The sequence below is a fragment of the Sphaerodactylus townsendi genome, linkage group LG02 (assembly GCF_021028975.2).
Source record: "Sphaerodactylus townsendi isolate TG3544 linkage group LG02, MPM_Stown_v2.3, whole genome shotgun sequence".
Classification (NCBI taxonomy): Eukaryota; Metazoa; Chordata; class Lepidosauria; order Squamata; family Sphaerodactylidae; genus Sphaerodactylus; species Sphaerodactylus townsendi.
Genome location: NC_059426.1, coordinates 162,797,788 through 162,815,562, shown reverse-complemented (window position 1 = coordinate 162,815,562; position 17,775 = coordinate 162,797,788). Strand labels below are relative to the sequence as shown.

Below are 17,775 nucleotides of genomic sequence, written 5' to 3'. Positions count from 1 at the left end.
AGTGCAGAATTCTGAATAGACCCAGACTATGAATTCCTTTCTATGTCATTAGAAAAAGAGGCTACTACCCTGTTTCCCCGAATATAAAACATCCCCGGAAAATAAGACGTAGTAGAGGTTTTGCTGAAGCGCGAAATATAAGGCATCCCCCAAAAGTAAGACATAGCAAAGTTTTTGTTTGGAAGCATGCCTGACGAACAGAATACAGAAATATAAGACATCCCCTGAAAATAAGATATAGCGCATCTTTGGGAGCAAAAATTAATATAAGACACTGTCTTATATTCGGGGAAACACGGTATTCCACTGAATAAGCGCCTTTTTATTTCAGCCACAAAAACATAAACTCCCCTTGAAATAAAAGGGATTTTAAAAATCTCAGATCATACAAAGCTGTATCATGTTTTAATTAAGACATTTACAATGCTGCTTTTTCACCCAAACAGGTGGACAAAATAAAGGCATGAACATATTTAAAACATGAAAACAGTGACCGCTGTTATTGTTCAAGGGTTGGGCCAATGGGGAAGGAACAGCTGGACACACCTGTGATGCAAAACAAACCTTTTATTGTGACAAGAAATTGGCGTGAATTCCAGAAATGATGACAAATAGACTTGAGAACAGTGTAATTTTTGAGCACTGCACAAGAACTGATTTTTATTTTCCCATAACAAAATTACCAAATATTTTGAGAGAAGCAAACGGCAAACTGATATTAAACACAATCCATCAGGGAGTTTTTCTGCTCAGCCCTACTTAAATTTCCTGGTGGAGCCGAAAGCTCTATTGAGATAAAACTGCAAGGAAGGAGAAGCTGGGAAAGAATTTGCCGGTTTGTCTTCTTTGGGCGGCTTTGCTTTTAAGCTCTAAGTTCGGTTTCATCATATAAAGGGTTGATGTAATAAACCTGGGTATTTTTGCTCCCTGTCTCTTTCGGTGTCTCCCCTGCGAAATGCGCACCATCCAAAGCCTAGAAGAGACCAAAGAGTTTAATGTGGGGAGAGAGGCCTTAAATGTTTGAAGATACAACAGATCTTAACAGGCTCAGGCGGTTCCACACTGTTGATGCCCAGTAGTTCTGTAACGTTCCATGAGGCTGTTGTCAAAGCTGTTCATACACAGTACAACAAGTCATATCTTATTTCTTCATTAAGAAAGCCCGAATTCTGTACTCTAAATGTATTTTGCATGTCTATGATATGCATGGACGTCAGAGGCGTAGCTAGGCCAAACTGCACCCGGGGCAGATTCTATGTTTTCTGTTGGGGTGAGCCTGCGACCCCGGCAGAGCCTTAGACAGTGCACAGGAATGCCTGCGCCATCTGTTACCCTCTGGGCAAGCAGACTCACCCGTCACAAGACCCCCGTGACTCACGGGTCACAAGATGTCCTGGACAAAGGGACAAAAGATGCATACCCCCAGGTATGGATTAGGCCCAGACAGGAACGTTTCCTCTCGCATGTCCGCAGCCCCTATGAATCATGTATTGTGCAACATTCTCCCGCTCTCCCGCCTTCCCAATAATAAATAATAAAAGGTGCCAGGGACCGCCAGCTCAGCAGATTAGCCAGACCCACGGATCAGAGTAGCCAGATCCACGGATCATGCTATATCGCCACTGGCTTCTCTCCACCGGATGATAATATCGCCAAGCGTCTCACCAAGGCCTATTCGCTATGCATTAAGCCGCTCGTGAACAGCTTCAGTAGTTTCCACACACACCCATAGGCCCTGCCCCCCAAGGCCCTAGCCACTCTGTTCTTCAGTCCCCTTACCCCGCAATTACCATAGTTCAGGCTGAAAAAGTTCAAAGGAGACCTGTTCCAGTTTGTGCTGAAAGCTGAAAAAAAGCCTTGAGTAGAACGCTACACTGCAGGGGACCTTGGGGCTTACAAGGTCTCCTGAGTAGTGCAGTTCCCACCAGGACCCTTTTCAGGCCGCTTTTCAGCCTGAACTTTTCCAGGCTGAACTAAGGTAAGTGGTGTGAAGGGTTGGGGTAAAACCCCTATAGCAGAGTAGCACAATATACTGGAACAATTGTAGGAAGTCAGACTCTCACACAGCAGCTCTGCTTCATAGAAGTGATCCGACTTTATTAGTTCTCAAGTATAGCGCACTCAAGCAAAGTGCTTCGCAAGGCAAAGCGAAGACAAGTGTCTCATTGTCCTGGGTACACTGCAGCCTTATATCTGGTTTACTGGCCTATCACAGTCCATTGCCAATCAATCCCAGAACGAGGCTGTCAGGTGTTACCTGTCAGTTAGCTGTCAGTTAGATTTTGATGATCAGACACATGGTACATCAGTGCTCTGACAAGTGGGGGGGAGGCACAAAAGGAGGGGGCGTGAGGGAGGGGTTGGGGCAATGGTGGGATTCAAATAATTTAACAACCGGTTCTGGTGGTGGGATTCAAATAATTTAACAGCTGGTTGTTTACAAGCATGATTGAAGTCTATAAAATTATGCATGGGGTAGAAAATGTTGACAGAGAGAAATTTCTCTCTCTTTCTCACAATACTAGAACCAGGGGGCATTCATTGAAAATGCTGGGGGGAAGAATTAGGACTAATAAAAGGAAACACTTCTTCACACAACGTGTGATTGGTGTTTGGAATATGCTGCCACAGGAGGTGGTGATGGCCACTAACCTGGATAGCTTTAAAAGGGGCTTGGACAGATTGATGGAGGAGAAGTCGATCTATGGCTACCAATCTTGATCCTCCTTGATCTCAGATTGCAAATGCCTTAGCAGACCAGGTGCTCAGGAGCAGCAGCAGCAGAAGTCCACTGCTTTCACATCCTGCATGTGAGCTCCCAAAGGCACCTGGTGGGCCACTGCGAGTAGCAGAATGCTGGACTAGATGGACTCTGGTCTGATCCAGCAGGCTAGTTCTTATGTTCTTAGCACCGTTTTAACAACCAGTTCTGCCAAAGTGGTGTGAACCTGCTGAATCCGACCACTGGCTCGGGGGTGATTTTCCGCCCCCCCCCAGGCATGCGCCCAGTGCAACGCGCACCCCCACCCCACCCTGTTGTAGCTCCACTACTGAACACTATGCCACGGAGAAAAACATCTCAGTGTGACATGCCTCTGAAGATGCCAGCCATAGTGGAGCACTTTAAAAACAAAGACAGCACGTGGTGGACGAAGTTACAATTCTACTTAGATCTTTGTGTTGAAAAGGGTGTACATGGAAGCAAGCCACCGTGGACTCCAGATGAAAAAAAAAGATAGAGAAAACAAAGCATTTACCGCAAGGCTGGACGGTGTGTCGAACATGGGATTGTCAAAACCTTTGTCCGCAGCTTCTCCCAAAGAATCCAGGTCATTCATCCTCTTCCACTGGGACAGCAAATGCACACAGGGGAAAGATCTAAAAGAAGACACTCATTAAATTAAATTAAAGGAAGACACCCATTAAATTAGCCTGGTGATAAGAGACGTGCAAGAACACTTTCCGCGCTGTTCCCGCAAAGCTAGTTCATTCGTTTCCCCAGTGGGTCTTGAATTAAAAATAGGGTTGCTAGAACTAGGCTGGGAAACACCTGAAGATTTGGGGGCAGAGTCTGAGGAGGACAGTGGGGTATAATGCCACGGGGTCTACCCTCCAAAGCATCCAAGTTCTCCAGGGAAACTGATCTCTGTAATCTGGGGATGGGCTTTAATTTCAGGAGATCCCCAGATCCCACCTGGAGGCTGGCACCCCAAGTCAGAAGATTTGTAAGGAGGTGAGCTCATACTAAGGACCTCTCTCCATATGAAGAAGATGCTGGTGAGTAGAGGGCATGTATTTATTCAACCCTGGACAGATACACGAACATTTGAGAAAAGATCTTCCGTACTGCAATACTGCCAGGGAGACATCCGTTTGTTTGGATTATGAAGCATTGGTTGGTTTGGCTTGGAAACTAGTCTGACCCACCCGGCTTCTCCACCCCATGAAGCCGCCTGCCATGACCCTCTAATGTCTTAGCTTGGTCCTGCCACATTTCTGGCTTTTGACATCTTCCTACTCGAACATCCTGGGAAAGTTTGCTTGTCCTGGGTGCTGTTATTTTGCAGCTGCAAGGGAAGGTGGAGTGAAACAGTTGGATTCGCACCCTCTTCGCCTGCCCTCGTTATCACTGTCCATGGAATGCGTGTCCATGCATATGTGTCCATCGTCCCTCCTTCCTCTTGGAATGCTTGCGAGCAGGGGCGTACTGCCCAGGGGGACATATGGGGTCAAATGTGCCGGGCTGTGGCCATTTGGTCATGTTGGGAGGGGGCAGAAAATTTCCCCTCACACCCCTTCTCCTTCCGCCTGGGGCTATACACTGACTTCAAGATCTGGTGCAAAAAAGTTGTTTGGTCATGGTTGGGGAGGATGGCTGCCATATGGGGGGTGGGGGTGGGTGGGGCAGAAAACTCAGATTTTGCACCGGGCTACATTTTTCCTAGATACACCCCTGCTTGCGAGTGTGTATGTGGCTCCTCACCTTTGGCAAACAAGGGGGGGAGGGCTCTACTGAGGAATATATTCTTTCTCCTGTTATCTTGTATTCAGTTCAGACTGCTTGTCTATGCTTGCCATCAATAAATTAGAATTCAGCTTTTAAAATACTGATTCCTTTCGTTGAGCACATCTGGGGTTGTGACACCGTCCTCCATTGAGTCAAACCCATGAGACTGACCATTAACCAGGGGTCTTGCCTACTCTGACGAGAAGCAGCTCTTCGGGGATCACCTGTTTGCTGACCCTTTCAGCAGAAGAGGACAACACTGAACTGGGGACCTTTTGCATGCGAAGGAGATGCCCCATCACTGAGCCATGACCCCATCCCCTTGCAAACATTTCTGTAAAGTGTGCAAAACAGAAAAATGGCTAGAAAATGGTGGTGGGAAGATGCAAATATGTGCCCCGTGTTCTCTCAGCCCCATTTTAAGTCAGTGCTAGCTTTAGCCAGTATGGCTTCCCCCCAAGAATCTTGGAAGTGCTGCCACAGGAGGTGGTGATGGCCACTAACCTGGATAGCTTTAGAAGGGGCTTGGATAGATTTATGGAGGAGAAGTGGATTTATGGCTACCAATCTTGCTCCTTTTTGATCTGAGATTGCAAATGCCTTAACAGTCCAGGTGCTCGGGAGCAGCAGAAGCAGCAGAAGGCCATTGCTTTCACCTCCTGCATGTGAGCTCCCAAAGGCACCTGGTAGGCCACTGTGAGTAGGAGAGAGCTGGACTAGATGGACTCTGGTCTGATCCAGCTGGCTTGTTCTTATGTTTTTATAAGTGAAGTCTGGTAACAGTACTGCGAATCCCTGTCACAGAACTCCAGTCTCCAAAGCAGCTTGATATGTTTAATGGTCAATAAACCCTGTGTTTGCCCAAAGAATCCTGAAGCTCACAGATCAGTTACCATGGGCACGGCAGTGGATGAGGCCCAAGATCTCGCTAGAGGGCTCACTGGCTGCTTTGTCGCGCTCTCTGCCATCACTCAGCCAGTAAACAAATCAACAAGGTAAGCTGAGCTCAGTTATCTCCATCCCAGGATGACTGATCAGGTAAACCTGCCCCAGGTACCAGCTCTGATTCTCCATTTTGGTGATCTTTGTAATTCACCTTCCTCTGAACCCTCTCCCCTTAAAAGAGAAAAGCTGGGGCTTTGTTTCAAAAGCATGGCCAGTTTTGGGGATTTTTATTTAGAAATTAAACAACGCCACTCTTTCATTGCTAGGAAATGAGAACTGTCCTGACACCGGCAAGGAAAACGAGCTGAGCCGAAGAGCTTTGTTGCCCGGTGGAAAAAGACTAGAACTTAATGAACGGGAACAGCCCGAGCACAGACAGCACGAAGCGTTGGCTCATCAGCTGGTGGAACACACCGAGAGAGAGCGTAGATCACCCTGGGGAGTGCGCAGGAGGAAAGTCGGGGGCTGCAGCTGGAAGCTCGCCAGAAGCATGCATGTCCACAAACAGGATTACGCCTACTCAAAATCCGCAGTGTGTGTTGATGTGGTCCTCCGAGGCTGCAGATCGGGGATCAGCGACTGGTCAGTTTGGGGCTGGTTCAGCAAACTCCCACCATCTCCTCCTCCTCACCCCTTCCCCTATTGTTTGTCATTGACAGGTGCTGAAAAATTCAAGGGAGTGCCTGCTTCCACACCAGGGCAATCCCCGTTTCGCTCTCCCTGTCGTTGTGAATGGAAAGGCAGTCACATTATTGAGATATTCTGCACGCTGCCCTCTTGCATGATACATTTTCCTCGCCCCTTCCTAGCTTTTTACCTTTTTGCAAGAATATCAGTTGTAGCAATGTCACTGTTGTGTCTTAACACTCTAGGCTAGGCAGCCCGGGCTAGCCCACTCTTGTCAGATCTCAGAAGCTAAGCAGGGTTGGCTCTGGTTAGCAGTTGGATGAAGAGCAACCAAGGAAGTCAAGGGTTGCTATGAGGAGGCAGGCAATGGCAAATCACCTCTGAATGTCTTGCCTTGAAAACCTTGTGGGGTTGCCAAAAGGAGGCAGTCCAGACCTGGGTGGCCCAGGCGACCCGATCTCATCAGATCTCTGAAGCTAAGCAGTGTCAGACCCAGCTAGTACTGGAATGGCAGACCTCCAAGGAAGTCCAAGGTTGCTACAGAGACAGGCAATGGCCAACCACTGTTGCCTGTGTACTACACTTTGAAAGGTCAGAAGAATTTAGATTTATACCCCGCTTTTCTCTCCTGTAAGAGATCCAAGGTGGCTTGCAAACTCCTTCCCTTCCTCTCCCCAACAACAGAGGAAGGTGGAGCTGAGAGAGTTCTGAGAAAACTGTGACTGGCCAAAGATCACCTGCAAGCCTTCATGTGTAAAAGCGGGAAAACGAATCCAGTTCACCAGATGAGAGTCCACCACTCATGTGGAGGAGTGGGGAATCAAACCCAGTTCTCCAGAATAGAGTCTATCTGTACTTAACCACTGCACCACGCTGGCTCTCTTAAATTCTACACCCTATATGCCATTAAAGGTTAAAATGAAATAAAAGTTCTACACCCTTAATTTATTTGAGTGCACTGTTCATCATTTTTTCCTCTGCTTGTGAAACTTCTGGGGAGGCTTTGAACAACAGTGAAGACCCTTCTCTGATTGATGGAAAGTCTATTTAATGCTACCCTTTTAGTTTTCAGGAAGCATCCCATTGTCACATGGCTTATAAAGCAGATTTTTTTCTCCTGGCCTGTCATGCCCCCACAGAGGGTTGGTTATTTTCCCTTTAAGATTTAGTTTCCCCACAGTCAGTATGGTTTTGCTTTATTGTTAAGTCTTCTATGGGAGGGTATTTTAGTTAGTCCCTGCCCCTGTAAGACTTTCCCCAGTAGGCAATTTCCTTTCCTTACCCAGCTACCCCCTCTTTTAGTTTAGTCTGTCTCAATGAGGTGCTAAGGGAGGCTGGTGTCCGTAATATTTGTGACGTCCTTATCTTTATATGGTGGTCCAAAGAGAACAAGTCAAGTTTATCAGCAGTTAGACCAAAGACCAATAATAACTGCGCTGTAAGGAAGCAAGAAACAGTGAACTATCTGAAAGCAGCCAGAAAAGGACAAAGTCTGCAGCTTCTAACATCCTGAAGACAAGCAAGTACTCCGATTAGTTAGACCCAAGGGAGGAGTCAGGGTCTTGTTTCTCTCCATTAATAAAGCCATTTTAAGAACTGTTGAACCTGGCTTGTCTCTCCCCCTTTCTGTCCTAGCCAAGAACAGGGCACCTCCAACAGAGTCACTTGGGGGGCAGAACACCTATATGGTTGAAAACAGCAAGGAGGTCTAACTAGTTGGCCTCCCTTTTCCCTTTCCCTTCCTATTTCCTATTTGTGGATGTATAAATGTTTGAATTACAGGGAAATATAGTCCAAATGTTGATTGTGTTATTCCCCCCTAATCCATGTTATGATGCTGAGATTTGAATGAGAAGATTATTTATTGTGTTGTGGTTTTATTAGATTGTATATGGAAGGCCAGCCAATAAGTTAAATAGATAAAAGCATATTATAAAGCCTACGCTCAAAGTCTTCAGGACTAGTCGCTTGTTTCTTTGGACAGCGTAGGTACAGATTCCTAGGATGCTGAAATCTGTGTCTAGGTTTGCCTGGAATCATACAGCACCCTGGCTGAGAGGCTTCTGAGGATGTACGGGCATCGCGAATCAACGGGTGGATCTCTGTGACAGTAGCCCACTGACACTATACAATGAAGTCATTACTACGTGCTCGAACGGGACTGCAATCCTGAGTGTGGGTGCGTTAAGTCCCCTTGAGTCACTTGCGACTTACACGATCCTATGAATGAATGTCCTCCGAAACATCCTACCAAAGTTAAAAACACAGTGGCTGCACGTATGCGCAAAGCTATGACTTTTTTGTCAAAAGTCAGGACAAATTTTTATTTATAAAAACAGCTCGTTTCATTTACCATCAAGTCTGCACAGTGGTTTAAAACCCCCAATAAGAGCCCCTGTTTCAGAATCCAGCCCAGCCCAAGCATGAACACCAACACATGTCCTCTTTGAAAAATTACTTGGGCTCCGTGTGGATTTGGAAGCTCAGAACATTAACTGTCAGCAGAGTGATGAAAAAGCAGCCTGGGTGCCAGGGAGCCCAGTCGCTTCACAAGTAAAAGTGTTTATTTTTGAGATCTCAGAATAATCAAGTTTGAAATGGCAGCTATTTCCTCTGTCGATTAGTCCACAGACAGCTTTGTCTCAGGGGGGGCTTTGGGAAAGTCCTGTCAGGCCACTCATGCCCTAGAGCATGCTGGGACACATTACTTCTGAAGACAGCCTGCGTTAATGAGGTACTGGGCTAGACTGATGTTTGCAGGAGATCCCGTGATGGTGACTTGTCGTTCCGCCGAGCCTTCTGTGGCATTTGCAATCTTGATCCGAGCTCCCAACATCTGCCTGATTTCATTGATCTTGCTGCCTTGTCTGCCAATAATGCACCCATTAACAGGCTTGCTCTGGTCTTGCAAACTGAGGGTCGTGGCTTCCTTAACTGGGTCAATCCATCTCACGTCGGGACTTCCTCTTTTCCTGCTGCCTTCAACTTTTCTTGACATTATTGTCATTTCCGGTGAGGCTTGTCTTCACATAACACGATCAAAGCACAATAGCTTCAGTTTAGTCATTTTAGCTTCTAAGGGAGAGTTCAGGCTTGATCTGAACTTGAACCCACCGATTTTTCTTTTCAGAAGTCCACAAATTCCATAAAACTAACACCACATTTCAACCATTCTTCCTGAGAAAGGAAGATTTGCTAAAATTCCTTACCACCAAAGGATGTGTGCATCCAGTGGGAATTGTGTAGACTCTATGGTTCGCATCTTACTCTACTGCCCCTTTTATACAGTGCCTAGAACAAAATGGCTATCCCCGTTGTTTGCCAAAAGAGAACATGCCTCCAACTCGCAAAAGATTGTCTTTTTATTAGACAATACTAGCAGTGATGTAACCAATTCAGTAGCCAAATGTCTTGATTTATATATAAATCATCGTTTCAAGGGAAAATTTGATTAATATCTTCTTCCCCTCCCTCCCTCCCTCCCTCCCCCCCTCCCTCCTCTTTCTCTTCTGTTTTCCTTCTCTTCTCCCCTCCGTTTGGTCTGAATGAATTTTCAGTTTATGATATTGTATTGTTATGCCAATAAAGGTTGTTGATGTTGATGAACTTTCTTCCTGTCAGTGAACTGTCCGACTTTCACACCCATACACAGTAATGGGGAACTCTGCGGCATGAATTAACTTTCAGTCACCAGCAACACACCCTTTCATTTACGAATCTTTTCTGGTTCCTTCACGGCTGACTACTGACTGAGAGACTATTGATGAATCCAATTTTAACAGAAAAAGGTCACGGGGAGGGAAATTGTGGTTTTATCCCTTCTGAATCTAAAGATGAGCTCTCGCATAGTTTTGCTACATCAACTTTTCCAAAAACACGTACTACCAATTTGGCAGTTTTTCTCCAGTCTTGTAAGATGTACTAACTGTAACTCTACTGAACCGAAAGAGGAGAATCACAGGTTCAGTCAATTGTGTGCTCTCGTCATAACAGACTCACGAAGAGCTCAGGGCCACAGAGGGTTTTCAAGATGAGAGATAGCAGAGGTGGTTTGCCATTGCCTACCTCAGAGTACCAACCACATCTTCTTTGATGGCCTCCAATCCAAGTACTAAGTGTTGCCTGCTTAGTTTTCAAGCTCTGATGAGATCTGGTTGGCCAAGCTTTGGGTGAGGAACCCATGGAAAAGTAGCATGCCATTCACTTGATGTACTAGCTTTTTATTGGCAGGGAGTATTTTTGAGTGTCCTGACATGGAGAACGTCCTGACATGTTTTTCCCATGTCCAGTATGAAATGCTAGAAAGCCCATACCACTCGATTTTCCTTAATGCATAGATCTCTTTGAGATCTGATGAGATTGGACTATCTAGGTGAGAGCAAGATGATCTCGGATGGGAGATCACCAGGGTTGGTGAGTCCAGGAATGTTAGACAGAAACAGGCAACGGCAAACCACCTCTGCTCACTCTCTTGCCTTGAAAACCCCAAGGGGCAGCCACACGTTGGCTGCGACTTGACGGCGCTTCCCACCACCACAGGTCATCTCTCTTACCTTAATATCCCTTTCCTGTGCCAACCAGGGAGCAGGGCCGATTCCCAACTAGCAGGAGGGATAAAGGAGCGCAGCCAATGATCATCCCAGTCGTAGAAGAACTGATATGGCTGCTCACTCCATGAGCGCTCCAGTTATTGCCTGTGGCGGTTTGCAAGGAGCTCCCCACAATGTCAAAGGACTCTCCTGCAAAGCAGTCGAAATACAATGTCAAAGAACTCTCCTGCAAAGGACTCTCCTGCAAAGTAGTCGAAATATCATAGCTCCCATCAGCTACTCAGTTTGTTTGCCGGGAGTAAATAAACTTTTTATAGCACGTTGGCCCTCTCTGTCACTCCTCTCCTACTGCTTTTGCTTTTCCCCGGAGTAATTGCTACTGCTGGAGAGTTGCAATTATCCTTGAGGGAAAGTGCAGCGGCTGACCTTCGCCAACCCCGTTCGCCATTCAATGCTGCCACTTCAACGTTCTTTCAATGAATGAGAAAGTGCATTGTGGGACTACCCTATATTTATGTGTTCATTCATTTGTTCCCTTTCCCTCATGCCCTGTGCTTTACAAAAACCTAATGACAATTTAAAAAAACAAACAAAAAACCCCCCAAATCCATCCAATAACAACACTGATACAAAACTCCAGCGTGAAAATAGCAGTAAGTTCAAATAAATTTTCTCTCAGCCCTGGAATAAAATCTGCCTTTTGCCAAATGCTCATTGGAAAAATACTCTCCTAACTGAGGAGATTTGCTGAATGTCTCTAGCGCTGCTTCTGGGAGAGGGCAAGAAAAGCCATTTCCCCCTTGTGGAAGCAGAAATGAGTAAACTCAGTGGTGGGATCCAAAAATTTTAGTAACAGGTTCCCATGGTCTGTTACATACTATATCACAGAGAGACTTCTCTCTGTGATACACCTCTGAAGATGCCGGCCACAGATGCAGGCGAAACGTTAGGAACAAGATCTACCAGACCACGGCCACACAGCCCGGAAAGCCCACAATAACCAGCTGAGTCCGGCCGTGAAAGCCTTCGACAATACAGTGTTGGCAAGACAAATCAGCAGGCACTGTATGATGGTTTCCAAACCTGCTTTAGCATGTTTAGTATTAAAAATAAATTTGCATTGTCTACAGTTTGAGGAGGTGAGCAGAGATTTTCGATGCCTCTGGCTCTGTTCTCTGCTCATTCTTAGGCTTGTGATTAAAGGTGTCATGTTCCCGCTGGGGAACAATGTGATGATTTCGTATCAAGCGTGTGATGGGAGTTTTGTCACTTGCAGACTCATGTAGTTAACAGACTGGGTCGGCCCTGGAGAGCCACTGGCAGTCTAATATTGACAGTGGTGACCAGTGGTGTGATTCAGAATACAGCAGCTTCATATGCTCGTATGTCCGCATGACCACAACATGCAGGAAGAAGTAGGGTTGCCAGCCCTGTGCTGGGAAATTCCTGAGGATCTTTTCTGCTGCCTCAGAAACCAGGACACGGAGTAATGGATTCAAGGTGCAGGAAAACAGATTCCACCGAAACATCAGGAAGAGACCGTCTAACCCCATATGTCCCAAATAGGCCTCTGCGTTCTGCGGAGGCCAATTTGCTGGTAGTCCCCTGCCCCTCATCGATACGGCTGGCCTCTACCTGGGCCAGGGCCTTTAAAGCCCTGGCCCCGTCCTGGTGGAATGCTTTACCATCTGCTGTCCGGGCCCTGCGGGACCTTGGTGAGTTCTGCAGGGCCTGTAAGACCGAGTTATTCCACCGGGCCTTTGGGGATGCCAGCCACAGACTGCCTGCCCCCTCTGTAGCCCCACGACAGTTTTGCCATCTTCAGCATTGCCTGATCGCTGATTCCATCCATTTTTGGGCAATGCTGGCCCTCCTGGCCTTTGGGTTGGGCGCCATCTGTGCATGTATCTGGGCATGTATTTTTTATCTGTAATTCCTGAAATTGCTGCTATAATGTATTTTAATGAATTTTAATGTTTTATCGTTATATTGTATTTATGAGACCTTATATTGTATGTGTTTTATGTCTCATTGTACACCGCCCAGAGCCCTTCGGTGGTTGGGCGGTCTATTAAGCCGAATTAACAACAACAACAACAACAACAACAACAACAACAACTTCCTGACTGTCAGGGCTGTTCAACAGTGGAATCCACTGCCTCCAAGAGTGATGGAGTCTCCTTCTTTGGAGATTTTTAAACAGAGGCTGAATGATCATTTGTCAGGAGTGCTTTGATTGTGTGTTCCTGCATGACAGGGGGTTGGATTTGATGGCCCTTCTGGTCTCTTCCAACATTATGATTCTATGATTCTATGTGGAGGTGAAACTTGGGAAGGGAACAGTTTGGAGCCTATGACCCAGGAGCCTATGATGCTATAGACCAGTGGTGGCGAACCTTTGGCACTCCAGATGTTATAGACTACAATTCCCATCAGCCCCTGCCAGCATGGTCAATTGGTCATGCTGGCAGGGGGCTGATGAAGTATGATCCTGTCCATCTGGAGTGCAAGAACCGCCACCAAACTCTCGAACCCATTCTTCTAAGCAAGCAACCATTTTTTCTCCATGAGACTTCATTTTTGCTGTCTAGAGATCAGTGGTAATTCTGGGAGATGACCAAGCCTCACTTGGAGGTTGCAACTCTAGGAAAAGTGGCTGTGCCCACCCGCAGCCCGTTGTTTGCATATCCTATACAGAGCCCCTTATGTGGAGCCAAGTGTTATTCCATAACAAACAGGAGAATAATAGAATCATAGAATTGGAAGAGACCACAAGGGTCATCAAGGCCAACCCCCTGCCATGCAGGAACACACAATCAAGCTTGCTGCCTGACAGATGATGGCTTTCATCCAGCAACTCTGGCTTAAAAGCTACTCCAAAGGAGGAGACTCCTACTCCAGCACCAAGGCAATGCCATTGTCCACTGCTGAACAGCAACCTGCAATCACAGGAAATTCTTCTTAACGTTTGGGTGGAATCTCTTTTCCTGTACTTTGAATCCATTAATCATTGTCCTAGTCCAGGGGTCTGCAACCTGCAGCTCTCCAGATGTTCATGGACTACAATTCCCATCAACCCCTGCCAGCATGGCCAATTGGGCTGATGGGATTTGTAGCCCATGAAAATCTGGAGAGCCGCAGGTTGCAGACCCCTGACCTAGGCCTTTTGGAATGGAATGTGATAGACATTTTAACCGAATGTATTTAAAAGAGCCACACCACAAAAGTCATGCTCAGGTTTATTACCAAAAGATAAGGCATGAATGTACCAAATCCAATCTGACATTTGTGAGAATCAAGGAAAAAGTGGGTTCTGTGAGACCACACTGTGAGTTCACAGCCCAGGTAGTCCATGATGGGATTTTGTAGTCCATGAACATCTGGAGGGAGCTGCAGGATTGCAGATCCCTGCTCCTCTAGTCCCTGAATCCCCTGGGCAGAAAGCAGAAAACAAGCTTGCTCCCTCTTCAACATTATTTCCCTTCAAATATTTAAACATGGCTATCATGTAACCCCTTAACTTCTCCAGACTAGATATACCTAGCTCCCTAAGCCGTTCTTTGTAGGGCACGGATTCCAGACCTTTTACCAGTTTGGCCACCCTCCTCTGGACCCATTCTAGCTTGTCAATATCCTTCTTGAATTGGGGTGCCCAGAACTGGACACAGTATTCCAGCTGAGGTCTGACCAATGCAGAACAGAGTGGTACCATTTACATCCCTTGATTTAGATGTTATACTCCTATTGATGCAGCCCAGTGTTGCACTGGCTTTCTTGACTGCCATATTGCAGGAGGATTTTATAATATGTAGATGGCAGGGCTGCCAAATTCAAGGTAAGAAATTTCTGGAGGTTTGGAGATGGAGCTTGACTGGGGTAAAATTTAAGGAGAAGGGGGACCTCAGCAAGGTATAATGCGGCATAGAGTCCACCCTTCAAAATGGCTATTTTCTCCAGGGGAATGGATCTCTGTCATTCTGGGGGATCTCTTGGCCTCACCTGAAGGATGGCAGTTGTGGTAGGTGAGATCTAAGTAGAACTGGGCCTGGTTAATGCCTGCATGGGAGATCTCCAGCAACCACTACCATAACTGGAGTGTTGTGGTGGGGTTTCCGGGCTGTATGGCCGTTAATTCGTTAATTCACTAATTTGAGGAAGGCTGAAGGGACCTAAAACTAATAAATAAAAGGCAGGATTTTAAAACTAGCAAATAAAAAGTGCACCCCTGTAGTTCTACAGATTTAGAATGAGACCCAGCGGTGAGCTGGCAAAGATCTGCAACAGAAGGAGAGTAGACAGAGTTACCATGTTTTGCTATATCATTCATGATGTCCTCAGCCAGCTGTTCAGCATGAATGCCACTCTGGGACCCGGTCCTGTTATCCATTAGCACAATCTGGATGAAGGATGCAGAGCTAAGTGGCCAGAGTCCCAGGGAAGTGTCAGGTCTGTGCACCTTCGATATAGCCATCTTAACACCTGCATTCTTGGGCTTTCAAAACACACAAACCACATATAAAAGTCAGTCACTATGGGAAGGCAGAAATTAGACAAGATTGGGATCAGATCAGATTAGATTGAGAGCAGATCTCAGACCATGAACTGAATCCTTCCCCAGATCCCAGAGGCATTTAACTACAAATGACAGGAACTCATCCTGGATCTTTTTGCAAGTATATTTTATCAACAGGCTATATTCCATTCCCATTTCTACACATTGAGAAATAATGCGTGCTAAAATAAGTTCCATTGTATACAACAGCTGGTAATCACACCATTGTTGTTTGGGATGTGCTGAGAATATCTGTCCAAGACAGGTGAAAGAAAACTCATCAAGGTAATTGTCAAGTGGAAAAGAATGTGTTTTCCACTTTCACAGGAATCGTGTCCCATCACACAGGTCATGATGTCTTGCAAGTCTTTTACTTTACTGTATTCCAGATTTATATCCTGCCCTACCCCAGCAATTCACCAGTTTAAACAATCAAAATGTGTACAAAGTTGTTGAACACTGCTTTAGACATCACACTTATAACTTATGTGACAAGTGGACATCTTTACGTAACAAGTGACTCATTCACATAACAAAAGAATTCTGGGAATTGGGCAAGGGGAGATGTGTGAATGATGTCACCTACACTAGCCAATTGGTGCCATCTACAAGTAGGCTTTTTTTACATTCAAGGGCTCTTAAAAGGAGGGTGGTGGTGAGTTTTTCCAAAGCTCACAGTGGGAGAGAAATAGCTAGATTTGAATCCAATAGCACCTTAGAGGCCAACAAGATTTTTGGGATATCAGCTTTGAAGACTCAAAGATCCCTTTGTCGGACACTTTGGCTCTTGAAAGCTTGTACCCTGAAAACCTTGTTAGTCTCTGATCCAGCTATTCTGTTGCAGGCCAACAGGCCACTATCTTCAGTGGGAGGAAAAATGATACATTTTTAGTGGCCCAACCACATATCCACAGTATTAATCAACTATAGTGTGTAAAGAACTTCAAGTTGCAGCTGACTTATGGCAACCCAGTAGGGTTTTCAAGGTGAAAGACTAATAGAGGTGGTTTGCCATTGCCTGCCTCTGCATTGTGACCCTGGGCTTCCTTGGTGGTCTCCGATCCAAGGACTAACCAGGGCCGACTCTGCTTAGTTTCTCAGATCTGACATCAAGCCAGAGGCATAGCTGGGCCAAACTGCACCCGATGCGCATTCTAATTTTCTGCCCCCATGTCCCCCCGCAGTGCCCCCCACCCCCTTTCCCACTCTTACCTTAGTTCCTTTCCTTTTCCAGAACTTTTTCAGGCTGCAAAAGGCCTGTTCTCAGTAAAAACGGCCTGATGGGAACTATACTTCCCAGGAGACCTTGTGAGCCCCAAGGTCTCCTGGGAATTGTAGTTCCTCAGGCCATTTTTACTGCAAACAGGCTGTAAGGAATTCCATAGAAGCAGAAATAAAAGGCTTTTTGGGTGTAAAAGTCCGTTTATTAAGACATCTTTAGAAAGCTCAAGTACATCGTAGTTGGCAGGAATGACCCTTCCCGGCTTCAGCCAGAAGCACAAGGTTATAACCACCATTCACCCCATACCTCACCTTCTTCCTTCATGAGGAACTGGAGTCTTCATCTCCGCACATAAAGATAAAAGTCTCCGCCCGATGAAGCTGGCCCATCGCCCGGGCTGTGGAATGCACTCAAGGTTACTTCACCATCAACACTATTGAATCCTTTACACTCTGCCTCCCCTTTAAAGAAGACCCTCCTTCCAGGTTTACATCGCGGAAAAGCCGTGGAAAGCAGAGCCATGAAGGTGGGAAACGTCAATATTTACCGGAATAAAACTCCCATTGATTATACCCAGAGGAATATCCCACCCGTAAGAGACTAAATATTTTAAGCGTTTGCGATTAAAAGCTTGAGAGTCCAGGATAGCATCTTCAATTTAAAGCTGAGTGCTTTGTGACCATCAATAATAGTCGGTGGGGACTCTCCGCCGGCGGAGTCGTATGGTGTGCAATCCGAACATCGGGCGAAAAGACCTCCTTTGAGCAAGCTGGAATGGAGAAGACAGGATGAATGTTACTAAGAGAGTTAGGCAAAATCTTAAGCGGGCAGTGACCATCATTAATCACTTTAGTAATCTGGAAAAGGTCCCGCGAATCTTTTGCCAAGTTTGGAAAAGATTTATACACGTCTCTTAAGATTCTTTTTTGTAGATAAATACACCCAAACGCCCTGCGTCCGAGGAAATCGGCGTGTTTATCCGCTTTGCAGCTTTTGGGGAGTCCTTAGCTTGTTGTAAAGGCGGTCTGGACCGTTTTCCATCCCTTCGGCCAGGGATGAAATCCATTGTTTAGAACTCTGGAGGGTCCAAAGCTGCCGCTGGTAGTTGTGGCAATGACTGCTTGAGGAAAAGGGCGACCAGACACAATTTCAAAGGGGGGGTTTTCTTTGTACTGCTATGAACCGCATTAGTTATAGGCGTACTGCGCATCTCAGAACGGAATAAGCTTCGCACCAATTGTCTTGGTGGTAGTTGGTGTAACAAACGTAAATACTGCTCTAGGGTTCTGTTAAGATTTCTCTCGATCTGCAGCGTCACTTTGAAGCGCGGTAAGCGGCGACGTCGGGCGTCTCAACAACCCAAAAGCGCCTT

The 17,775-nt window shown here is 46.2% G+C and overlaps 1 protein-coding gene across 1 annotated transcript in view; it reads right to left on the bottom strand.

Moving 5' to 3' along the window:
- Window positions 1-629: 629 nt before the first annotated feature.
- The window catches only part of AMN (amnion associated transmembrane protein), a 112,484-nt gene continuing 95,338 nt past the window's right edge, over window positions 630-17,775 (bottom strand). The window contains exons 9-14 of the mRNA XM_048485440.1: window positions 14,935-15,121; window positions 10,682-10,818; window positions 9,771-9,782; window positions 9,352-9,370; window positions 3,258-3,391; window positions 630-973 (exon numbers count right to left, since the gene is read on the bottom strand). Of these exons, the coding sequence (XP_048341397.1) occupies window positions 863-973; window positions 3,258-3,391; window positions 9,352-9,370; window positions 9,771-9,782; window positions 10,682-10,818; window positions 14,935-15,121 (600 nt within the window). The 3' untranslated portion in view covers window positions 630-862. The remainder of the gene's footprint in view (window positions 974-3,257; window positions 3,392-9,351; window positions 9,371-9,770; window positions 9,783-10,681; window positions 10,819-14,934; window positions 15,122-17,775) is intronic.